At 40.5% G+C, this 13,002-nt stretch overlaps 1 protein-coding gene across 1 annotated transcript in view; it reads right to left on the bottom strand.

The window, feature by feature from the left end:
* Positions 1–13,002, bottom strand: part of PPM1H (protein phosphatase, Mg2+/Mn2+ dependent 1H) — a 317,942-nt gene that overhangs the window by 165,128 nt on the left and 139,812 nt on the right. Inside the window, exon 3 of the mRNA XM_036760023.1 lies at positions 10,101–10,445. Coding sequence (XP_036615918.1) covers positions 10,101–10,445 — 345 coding nt within the window. The remainder of the gene's footprint in view (positions 1–10,100; positions 10,446–13,002) is intronic.

The following is a 13,002-nucleotide window of genomic DNA, read 5'->3' as shown; positions in this document are numbered from 1 at the left end:
TGCGTAAGTCTGGGCTTACATTCCTCATGGCAAAAAAAAAAAAAATATCAGATCATGGAGAAACCTTCTTCATGGCTCTGTGCTTTGAGGAAAAATTGAGTCACCACCCAAAACATAATTATATAATATTTATGCCAACAAAACAAAAATCTACACATCACCACCATTCATTAACAGGAGCTATCCGGATACTGAAGATGACAGATCTCAGCTAGTCACCCGGGGAAAAGGCAGACCTCTTAAAGTAACTTTTCCCACATGGTCGGAAGGGAGCCTTTCTGCTCAAAAATTATGCTTAATCTGAGTTTTTCCACACATCAATGAAGAGGCAATTTACAATATTCTGTTTCGTTTTGCTCTGTTTTTGTTGGGAGGAGGGGAGAACAGCAGAGGGTGTGTGTGGGGAGGGGTGGGGGGGGTGGGAGAAGAGAGATTCGAAATAAACATATTGGACCAAAAAAAAAAAAAATTCTGCATGTGACAGCTATAATTTAGTTTGAAATTCTCAGAGATAATACAATCTCAAGACCATCTTTTGTCTCCTACTAATTTCAGGTCATAAGAAGAAGGAATTTTGAACAAAAATGAGGGCAAGAAGCCTTATCCTATAGTTCCAGTTGGACCGAGGTGGGTTTAAGCACAAGGTGGTTTGCATTGCTAATAGTGTCTGTCACAAATAATAAGATTCAGCGCAGTTCCAAAGCAGAGGGTCCAATCTCATTTGTTCCAGGAGTAAATTTATCTGCAGCATAAATGGAAAAGCAGAAAGGAAAGCAGAGTCAGTATTGCCCAACGAGGCCATCAGCTGGCCAACAGCTGAATGACATATGCATGTTTTCATCTCAGTCGGGCAATCACAACTTCTCCGGTCAAACAGGGTATGAAAACCTGCTTTCAAAAATTAAAAGCTTTATTATGTTTTCCATCACAGCCAGACACTCTGATGCTCTGTTTGAAAAAAAAAAAAAAAGGTAATCATAAAATAATCATTATTAATTAGCTTTGCATTCATCCTCCCATCATTCAGCAACGCCCATTCAAAAAAGATGCCTCCCCTTACCAGGATGACCTGATGTTTTACAATCTCGACATGAAAAATAATGAAGAAACAAATGGCTCAGGTGTGCTTACGGTTTAAAACATTATCGAAGAACTGCCTCTCCTCTTTACTCCCAACCTACCTCCTAAACATTTTAGGCTCAATTTTATGAATTTTGTGTCAAAGATTCTGGCTTAACACACACACACACACACACACACACACACACACACACTGTTATTCTGTGGATGCCAGGACACAAATTAGGTGACAAATGAAAAGGCCAATCTTAACTCTGACTGCCTGGTGTTATCCTAATAAAAGCATGGCAAAGCAATTTGCTTACACTGGGGAGCTTATTCAAGGCCCCAAACAATCTGCCACTTTTATCCTCCATTGAGGAGAGAAATAAAAGGGGACTGGAGGCAGGGGAAGCGAAGAAAAGGAAAGAGGAAGGTTTTCCTATTTCCACAAATTTGATCCAATCCCCTATTGTTTTGACGGGGTGGGGAGCACAGCAGAATTGTGATTTCTGCTTATGTGGATAGATCAGCAATGCCTCCATAAATTTCCTTGGGAACACTCAAAAATGAAATGATTTACTCAAAGCACCATACCTAGTACATGTCTAAGGTAACCCCTGAAACCTAGCTCCAGGATAGCCTTTCATTCATCATTATGCCAGGGACTCCAACTGAGGTCTGTGAACCTTTTTTTTTTTTTAAAGTTCACATAGACTTTAATAACTGTGGTATTTCAATATAATTGGTTTCCTTTGTAATCCTATGTATTTTATGCATTTAAAAACACTAATCTGAGGAGTCTATAGGTTCCATCAGACTGCCAAGGAGGTTTGTGACATCAAAAGATTAAGTTCTCTGAGTTACATCATGTTTTTTAATCCTCTTACCTAACTAAAGAGATCGACTTCACATTCAATATCTCACACCTGATAACTTCTAACATTTCCAAAGTCTGTGAGCAGGTACTTTTCCAATTATAGAAAACAGATTTTAACTTCTTTGACCCAGGAGATGGTCTACATTGGTTACCGAAGTTAAAAAAAAAAAAAAAGGTCACGACCTGGTTGCCAATCCTCCATTGATAAGGGTCTCCTAGTTTGGCTAGGCTGGTCCTCACACCAGTCAAGAAATCTTGTCTAATTTGTTACTTGAAGCCTTTCTAATAAGCTTGACTGGACCTACCCAGAGCCTGTGATGTTTCCCTAGCCCATACAAACCTAAGGCCATACCATGACAAAGAAGTCAAACAGGACTTTAGTAGAAACGACACACAATTACTTGAATATCTAGGATTTTACAAATGTGGATAAGCATTTTTCAGTGGTGTAGATTGCAACCCATCTCTCCCTTCTTAACCTGTGCAACACATTCTACCATAAATCTGATGTAGAGGAGATATCCAAAGTACTGGGATCTTCCTGGCTCCTTCTCACCTTGCCAATGTTCTTAATATTAATCCCCTGATCTACTTGTTTCACACACACACAGAGCTTGGTCTCCTCTTTCGAGGCCTTTATAGTAGTTGCCTCCATGCTTGGAATGGATTCCTTCCTCACCTCCGCCTATCAGAATCCTTGGTTCCCTTCAAGACTTGGGTCAAATGGCATCTAGTACATGCAGCACCTATGGATCCACCCAGCACTTGTCCCCAAACTACCTAGTATTCATTTTTTCCCTATATATTAAATACATAATTATATAGCTTCACATCACCCCATTTCCCATTAGAATGTAAGCTTCTTTGGGGCAGTGGCTGTTTATATTTTTGTCTTTGCATCCCTGGAGCTTGGCACAGTTTCTGGCACATAGTAAGTGCTGAAGAAATGCTTGTTGATTGATTTAATATTCCTTCTGAGCTAGCAGATCTATCGACTTGTTATGTCTCATTAATGTCTCACTGTGGTACTCTGGTAGGTTTTTACCAAGGTTGAAAAGCTTCAAGTACCGAAACACAGAGACGTCCTATTCCTTTGAGGCTAAAATAAAATCTGTTTGGCTCTTAAAACACTACACAACTTAACTTTCTGGCCCTAACTTCTCTCTCTCATTCTCTCTCTTACATATGTGTGTATGTATATATGTATATATGAATGCTATAGATACATATTCACACACATATATAGTATATGTATGCATATGTGTGCATATATTCATGTGTATATATATTTCTATATTTTCTCCCCTTTTCTCTACACATCTTTCTCTATTTCTATAGAGCAGCGAGGTGGATAGAGTGCCAAGCCTGGAGTCAGGAAGACTCATCATCCAGAGTCCAAATCCAGCCTCAGATATTTACTAGCTGTGTGACCCTGGGCAAGTCATTTAACCCTGTTTGCCTCAGTTTCCTCATCTGTCAAATGAGCTGGAGAAGGAAATGGCAAACCACTCCAGTATCTTGGTCAAGAAAGAGACACAACTGAAAAATAACAAAATATTTCTATCACTGGAAATTATTCCCCCCACCCACATGCCCAAACTGGCATTCTCTCTGTTACTTATACCTGGCACTCTATCTATAGTCTCTGACTTTGCACTGGCCACCCCGCATATCTAGAATGCTCTCCCTCCTCATATCCACCTCATAAAATCTCTTTCTTTGAGAATCAGCTGAGGCATCATCATCTTCTACATGAAGCCTTTACTGGCTTTCCTCAATTACTAGTGCCCTCCTGACCCACAAAGTCTTGTATTTAACTACTTTGCATATACCTATGTATATATGCGTTAACTTTCTATATGCTGCCTGTGTTTTTATATGTATTATTTGTCTTTCCTGTTGGAATTTAAGTTCATTGCAAAGAGGGACTATTTCATTCTTTGCACTTGAATCCCAATGCCTAACACAGTGCCTGACACGAAAATAAAAATAGTAAAATGGCTATGGGGGGTTCTGTAAGCAGACCAAAGAACAGGAATGGAAGACAGTCCGTTCGTTTACCAGCTTGTCAAACTATATTCCAGAGTTTGCCAAGTGAAACATTTCCTTAGGCAAGTGCTAAGCTCCAGAAGATTTTCCTTCTGAGAGGCATTTTCTGTTGGGCTTGATAATTTTGGTCCAGAGATCAAAGGTACTCCAGCATCCTAGACTGAATCTCATGGAATGGTCTTTCACTGTTCATGCCTGCCACAGGGAGGGTGGGTTAGTCAGCCTCCTTGTTAGGAAGGAAAGTCTAGATGCCCAATCTCAAAAAAGATCACATGGTGAAAAAACACCTCCCATGAAGTTTGCCTCCGGGGCTTCCTCAAGGATACAGAAGGTAAAATAAACCTGTGATAATTAGTCAAAGTGCATTTAGCTCACACACAAGCTTTCATCTCTAATCATCTTTTTTTTTTCCTTCCTGAATGCTGGGGATATTTTTTTCCGGGGTTGGGGGCCAGCAGCCAAATTACTCTGTACATCACAGCCAGATTATATAACCTAAAACTCTATTTTCAGCTTATCACTCTCCTGACTCAATCTACAATGTCACCCTTGCGACTATTTTATTTCCTGTTTATACACTGCCACCTAGAATTAAAGAATCGGAACCTCCCATCAACCTTACTGTCGGCTACTCCCCAACACGAATTCTCTGTTCCTTCAGGGCTGTATCTTTGCAGGTCCCCACATAGTTAATTCTCAATCAACAAAGACTTACTTCTAAGCTCTAAGTCCTGGGAATCCGCTCATGGCCTTCTTCCTTTCTCTCTGCCCATTTGAACACTTTTTGACCTTCAAGGCCAGGCTTGAATCCTGCCTCAGATATGAATCCTTCAACTACTCCAGCCCACATTATTTACTGATTAAAGTTGGGCATTTATTAATCATTAGCATATGCTAGTACTAGATACTAAAGATACGAAGACAAAAATAAAACAAAAAAAAAAAACAACTCCAAATCTGAACAACTAAGAAGTCCCTGTTTTTAAGTCAAGAAACATTTATTAATGCCTACTGTGTGCCAAAAACTGTGATGGAGCTCATGTTCTACATGTTTTATAATTTTATTTTATCCCTCAAAGTGCCTAGAACAGCGCTGACCACAGAGTGCAGGTGGTCAATAAATGCCTGTTAATTAATTGAGTTTTTTGTTTCCTCACTAGAACATGAAATTCAGGAAACCAGCTAGTAACTCAAACACAACTGAACTGCTATAAACACAAAGGTCCTACTTAAATCCTTTTCCCCCAGTTCCCATCAAAACATGAGCTTGATTCCAGAGTTGGGCCTTAAACCCTGACTCTAAAAGCAATTTTGCTTTTAAGATAAGTCTTATTTTTTTATTTTGGGAGAGGGAAATGAGAAAAGAGGTCAGCCAGTAAAGGGAATGAAAACCTCAGTAATGAGACTTGTGAAATAAACCAGCAAGAAGGAAGACCATAAGGTCAGGAGTCAGGGAGCATCAAAGAAGGTAAGGGTGTACCTGTCCCCAAATCAGCATGTTCCTGTAATGTTGTAATGTTGGATTGTCCCTATTTTAACAGAACTAGAGTATGCCATACTGGACACAGGTCAAGAAGAAGGTTCATTCCCAGGGGGAAAAATCTAGAGAGAGGAAGCTAGACTGAGACAGCTACTAATTCCAGGCCCGCCCCTCTGAGAAGGAGACAGGTAGAGAGGAGGCTTGACAGACAGATTAAAAAGATGCGAGGTTTTATGTTGGGCAATTAAAAAAACCAGAAGCATGCTTGCAAACATGGCAATTAGCCTAATGAAAAGCAGTACAGTGAGTAAAGGAGTCAGCTTTGGAGACAGGTAGACAGGGTTCCGAATCCCATCTCTGACACGTACTTTCTATGTGACCATGAGCAAGAGACTTAACCTCTCCGTGTTCTCAGGCAACTCTCTATGACTAAAAACTGCTGATGAGTCTGCTGACTAATGAAGGGACTTTCTAAGCCACGAGTGCCTCATAGTAGTGCAATCACAGACTGATTCTCCCTCCAAACCAAACTGTCAAAACACACACACACACACACACACACACGCACGTGTGCGTGTGTACGCTGCATATTAATGTATGTGCATAAACTATACATATTTACATACTAATATATTGTTTTAGCTATATTATAAATATAGCATGTATATATAATGTGGGTGTACATATGTATGTATGTATGTAGGTATGTAGGTATATGTAGTATATATGCTGCCCATATACTCTCTAAATCAAGGTTTCTTAAACTTTTTTCACTTGCAACCCCTGCAGCAGCGCTTCTTAAACTGTGGGTCACAACCCCATAGTGCTGCTCTAAAAGCACAGTATATATACAATTGGGGGGGAAGGGGGAGAATTTTTTCACAGTGGAAATTGCCACCGGAATTCTAAGGGGAACTTTGTTTCAAAACTCATCACAAGTCTTACCTGTCTCTAAATAGACAATCTCTGCATATATATGTATGCACATGTGCATATATATATATACATATATGTGTGTGTGTGGGGAGAGAGAGAGAGAGAATATGTCTATGTATCTCTCTTAACCATTCTCAGTATCAAGGTTAGGGGGTCTTATTTTGTGCCTAAATTCTACTTTCTAAATCATAATCTACATTCTGTAGAATGTGGGCAAAGCAAGGTGTATATGTGTGTGTGTGAACATGTACATGCACACATGTATATACATGTACATAATACATGCAAGTACAGATGAGAGCACATGCATTTACATACTGCCAGTGTATGTGTACATCTTGCTTTAAAACTACAGAACATAGAATAAAATTTATAAAGTGCAACTAAGGTACTTAAATGACATCTAAGACTCTGTAACTTTGGTGCTTATGAGGGGAAGGAGAGAAGAAAAGGGGGAAAGGGGAGGGAGAGAAGATATTTTTAAGAAGGAGAAAAAATATCGTTAGTTATTTTATTTAAATAAGGAGCAGGGGTGAGGAGTAAAAAGCCTAATACTACGGCAACTACAATGTAAGATCTATCACCTAAAGGCTCCACTCCATTCTGTAAACCTCAGATTTCTAGCTGCACATGGCAAGTTTCGAGAGTAAATGGAGGAGGAAATAAGGAATGATAGATAAACAAGGCTTTGCAGGGGTGCAGAGAGTTACTGCTCTTAGTCATGATTATTAGAAGAGGGAATAGGATATTTAAGAAAGGTGAAATGACCAGAGATTGTGAAAGTAACTAAATCAGGCACTTTTCTTTTTTAAAGCCCTGGCATCTAAACTAAGAACTCAAGAATGAAACTAGCCAATTTAAAACTGAGAAACAATATTTAAGGAAATTGAAACTCTCCTTTTGAGTGTTCTCCCAAATGATTCTTTTGCTTTATTTCCTGTAGTCTGTCAATACGACACAGCAGAAACTAAATGGAGCACGGATCCGGAAGTCAGCTTTGGAGACTTGACTTAATATAACATTGGCCTCTAGTGGATAAAACTGAGAAGACAACTCCATAGAAAAGAATATGCTCCCCGGTATTGACAATTATTACACCATGAATTTCAAACCCTTAAAATTTACTTTGCTTTCTACTCCTACCATGTAAACGAATGAGGTTTTTCTCTCATCGGGGAGAGAGCTCATATTCTAAAGTGCTCAGAATTAGTGTCTTTAAAAAATGTTTACAGCTGAAATTAAGGGCAAAGAAAAGTGTTTCTAGATTCATTTCTAGATAGTTGGACTAGTAAGACTTCTCAATGTCTGGACTGTATTATGGGCCATATACTTCGATTTCCCTATTTTCTCACCCCATTTATCCAACCAGTTGTCAAATCTTTTTTTTTTTAAAGATTACTGTTTAAAACTTTTGCAAATACAAAAGCAAGGAAAATAAAAGAAACTTGAGTAAGAAATCTTGACTACTCACATACACGTGTGTGTGTGTGTGTGTGTGTGTGTATCTGTATAAATTTACTTCTGTCTACTCACACTCTTCTAAAAGGTCCTCTGCAAAATAACTGGGTCAGTTAACAATTCCACCAAGAGTGTACTAATGTTCAAATTTCCCCACATCCTCTCTACCAGCTGTCAAATCTTGACAGTTTATCCCACAACAGCAGCAGCCAACCCTTTTTTTTTTTCTACTCACAGGGATCACCACCATCCTACTTCAAACCCTCATTCACTTTACTGTCTGGAGTCAGGAAGCCTGCATTCAAATTCAGTCTCAGACACTTGTGTGATGGGGCAAGTCCCTTCACAGCTCTTCACAGCCTGTTTCCTCCTCTGTAAAATGCGAAAAATAACCGTACTTACTTCCCAGGGTTGTTGTGAAGATCAAATATTGTATAATATTTTTTTGTATTTGTACAAATTAAAATTTTAATATTTGTATAATATTTAGCACAGTGCCTGGCACGCAGTAAGTACGTAATAAAAGCTTGTTCCCTTCACCTTCCCTCTACCTGGAATATTACGATAGCTTTCTTAAATGGTTTAAGCCCTTTTCAGCCCATTTTCCACAAGGGTGCCCAAGTGATATTTCTAAAGAAGAGGTCTAAAAACCCTTCCAGGACCAAATATAATCTTCTCTATCTGGCATGTAAAGCCCTTCACAACCTGATTTCAGCCTACCTTTCCAGCATTGCGATACAACAATCCATCGCTCACACATTCTATCACCTAGTCAAATCTGACAGAGAGGCCAAAGTATTATCGAGGCAATCTTCCATTTTTACTTTCCCACCGGCATCACCTACTGAATAAACAAGAGATGAGTCCTCTTCTGATATCGCCGGCAAAACTAACTTGTATTTATTTTTCAACACACACACACACACACACACACACACACACACACACACTTATGCTGAATTCACACGTCTTCCCACCATAAACCATTAACTGAAGTGGGGTAATGCTGGAAACATTAGGGAACAGCTAGGTGGTACAGTGGATAGAGTGCTGGGCCTCAAGTCAGGAAGACTCATCTTCCTGAGTTCAAATCCAGCCTCAAATACTTACTAGATGTGTGACCCTGGGCCTGTCACTTAACCCTGTTTGCCGCAGTTTCTTCAACTGTAAAATGAGCTGGAGAAGGAAATGGCAAACCACTCCAGTGCTTTTGCCAAGAAAACCCCAAATGGGGTCACAAAGAGTCAGATACGACTGAGAAAAAGACTAAACAACAAAAATGCTAGAAAGCCAATGAGTAATTAAAAGCTTTCCTGCTAAGGATATTTACAAGTCTGCTCTTGTTCTGCCCACAATAGTGGCTGCTTCTCAATTTCTAGTTTTTATCTACAGCATCAACCCTCTCTTGCTTATTAAATCTTTGGCTACATTTTTAACTATCCCTTACTCTTACCTTTCTAGGTATGTTAACACTCAGTAGGAAAATTGTCTATGATTAAAATACAGGTTGCAAACTCCGCCGGGGCCAGCTCTTTCTAGAGTGGTGTCTTTGGAAGTACAGTGATTTCCCAGATAAGACACGTTCAGATTTGAAAGTGTGAAGAAGCCTGCCTTCCAAAATAAAACAGGAATCATTCTTGGCTAGCAGCACCTAAGCTGTCCTCCATTGGCATCAATAACTGAGAACAGACGTTTTTCCGCAGGATCTGGAACTGCCCAACCAAGGATGTAGAGTTGTGCTCACATGGGGTTCATAGGAAAAGTGAGTTAAAATTTTGAGCACACTGCTAAATGCTTTAAGCTCTCCCAAACACCAGGGGAGTTCATACGCATCAGCTTACTCCAGACACGGGAACCATTTCGGTCTGTTCGAAATTTTACCAGTTGGTGTGAACGTGAGCATGCCAAAGAGGAAGGTATTGAATACACCAGCTACTCTGCTTACTGATCTGGGTATTCCTCTCACTACCTCAATCTCTCATGGATAGTTTATTGCTTGGTTGGTTTTTGCCAACAGCATCAACAAACCTTTGTTGACATTCGAAGGCCAGAAGCTACACTTTGCTCTCTAGTTCCCTTGGAAATGGAAAAGCACACATGATAAGAAACAGCTTTGAGTTTAGAAGCAACTGAATGAATGTACAGACTGAGGAAGCATTCTGCGGAAGGCAGGGGGTTGGCCTAAGTGGTGTCCGTGGGGCGCTTCTGGGCCCATGGTCCATAGCGAATGACACCTACCATTTCCTTGAATGCGCTTTCAATGGCCCCAATAACAAGGCACTCGTGGGGAATCTTTTTCTCCGTAAAGAAACGTGTGGGTGGGGTGCTCGGGGAGCCCGGGGCCCCCACTCCTCCTCGAAGGGAGGCGGCCCTTGTCAGAGTCCGGCTGTTGGCTGGGTTGTTCTCGGGTTCCTCCCCCAGGCAGGTGGGGGGGAGGACCGCAGAGTTCTTCAGGATCTCTATAATGTCCTGGAGCTGCTCCACAATGTGATGCTGCAACAGCCGGGATGCCACCACGGCTGCCCCAGATCCAGCATGCCCGTCAAAGAGGGACCAGTAGTGGAAGGAAATGCCATCCGTGTCCTGCTTGGACAAAAAGAGACAAAGGGAAATGAGAGACAGACCTGGGTACCATGTTCAAGGGGAACCCAGCAACCCGCTATCAGATGGAGGGAGATTAATGGTGAAATTAACAGGGCCACAAGTGAACAGAGGGTCAGTTAGCTGTTCACAATCACCAGGGCTCCCTTCTGCTATTCCCACCCAAAGAAGGACCATGAGAGGCAGTGCCTTACAGCAGAAAGAGCCCTGGCTCTGGATTCAAAGGAAGGCAAACCACAGTCTGAGATGAGCTAAGGTTAAAATCTTTAGTGGAGCCAATCAGCACAGCTCCACGGGCTTCTCTGGCTTCTTGTGAGTGGGACCAGGTGAAGATGGTGGAAGTGAGCTAGGGCTGGGATTTGGCGAGGAGGTCAAGGAAAGAAGGAAGGAAACGAGTCTGTGCACTTTACAAATATCTCACTGGATCCACACAAAAACTCTGGAATGTAGGTGCTACTGTGATCCCCATTTTGTAGTTGAGAAATTGAGGGAGACAAAGGTTAAATGACTTGCCTGTGACCACACAACTATTAAGTGTCTGAAGCAGGATTTGAACTCAGGTCTTCCTGAATCCAGACCCAGTGTTCTATCCATTGTGCCACTCGGCTAAAAACAAACCAAATCGAAATCAAATCAAATCGAAATGGATTCCTGGACTGCATAGTGACTTAGAAGACCAGAAGTGAATACCATCTGTGTTGTACTGTATTTTTATTTATTTTGTCAAACATTTATTACCAATTATATTTTCATCTGATTTGATTCGGCAGTTTTTGTGCAGGCTGGTGGGCTGGTGAATTTGACACATCTGGATTAAAAATGAGTCCAGATTGATGTGAAACTTCATGGGACAACAAATTCAAATCTGGAAGGACCTTACAAATCATCTCTACTCCAGGGGTTCTTAACTGTGGGGTCTGTGAACTTGCTTTTAAAATATGTATGTATATGTATACATATATATATATATATATATATATACTTTGATAGCTATATTTCAGCATAATTGGTTTGCTTCATAATAATCCTATGTATTTTATGTATTTAAAAACATTATTTTGCTTTAGACTATTTGGTTTTTTTGTTATCATAGACTATTTGTTTTATAGACTTCAGCAGACTGTCAAAGAGATCCATGATGCCCCAAAAAACAAAGAAGTTCTCATCTTGTTAAAACCCTTCATTTTACAAAAAGCTAAGAAAACCAAGGGCAGAGGCAATAAATGAGTTGCCTCAGGTAAGTAAGTTCCAGAGCTGAGTTGAATCTCAAACCTGTGTCTTTTGTCTACAAATTCAATGCTCTTCCCACTACCCAGTACTTCAGATCAGTTCTGCTTCACCATCAAGCCTGGCTTCCATTCCTGGAGAAAACAGCACCCTTTGTGATTGGTGCCCACCCCCCCCACCACCACCATGAGATCTTAAATTCCTTGAGGTCACGGATCTTTTTTTTGTGTGTCTGTCTTCCCAGAAGTGCCTGGCACATAGTAGACGTTTAATAAATGTTTAATGACTGGCTGATTTTCTCAGTACAATGCCTGACGGAAACATCACAGGCTTATCTGTCTATATTAACTGGTCCAAAATGTCCAGAATTTCTAGAATGTTTTTGCTCCTATGCTCCAATCCTAGGTACTATCTCAAGCTATGCTCTGATTAATTCTAATCCCCTTGGGTTCCTCTTTCCCACCTTCAAAACTCTCTTGTTTCTCTCATCTATTTGTTGATAATTCTTGACTTCAAAGCTGGCAAAAACCTACAAAACCTTGTTCTAGTTCCTATATGTCAACTTCTGTCTTCATACAATAATAGCATTTCCAAAATACACACATGTATTCTAATAGGTAAAATAATCTAAGGGGTATATTCAAACCTGAACAGTGAAGGCTATTCATTAAAAGGACCGAGGCCAATCTGGGGACAGGGCTTCTTCTAGGCAGCTACAATCAGAAGCAGTTGGATGAGTGAGATAAGGTTCATGTATTCTTCTGTTCTGACCACCATCAGAACTATCAATGCACTATAAACAATACTGTACGCTTGCTTAAAGTCACGGGGATGGTTCCCTCTGTCCAGCCAGGCTTCAACTCAAAGTGGACATAAACCATCGGTCCTCAATCTCCAAATTTCTGATCTCTCAAGAAGGGATAGCTCTGAGCCCATCAGTTATGGCAAGAAATTGATGCGTGAAATAGTTAGGGCAGGGGCAGCTAGGTGGCACAGTGAGTAGAACATTGGCCTTAGAGTCAGGAGGACCTGAGTTCAAGTTTGGTCTCAGACACTTGACACACTTATTAGCTGTGTGACCTTGGGCAAGTCACTTAACCCCAATTGCCCTGCTTCCCCCCCTCCCCCACCAAAAAAAGATTAAACCAATATTCACCACTATTCTAGAATAAATGGGTCATTACTTTAAAAAAAAAAAGAAATAGTTAACACACAAAATATACGGCAATATATGATTTAAGTGCTTAAATGAGTGGTAATAAGAACCAATTTTGTGGCACATTATCATTGTACACTTCGTTGTTGTTCAGTA

Source organism: Trichosurus vulpecula, chromosome 5 (assembly GCF_011100635.1).
Source record: "Trichosurus vulpecula isolate mTriVul1 chromosome 5, mTriVul1.pri, whole genome shotgun sequence".
NCBI lineage: Eukaryota > Metazoa > Chordata > Mammalia > Diprotodontia > Phalangeridae > Trichosurus > Trichosurus vulpecula.
Note: the sequence above shows the minus strand (reverse complement) of the source record. Positions and strands in the feature narration are given on the sequence as shown.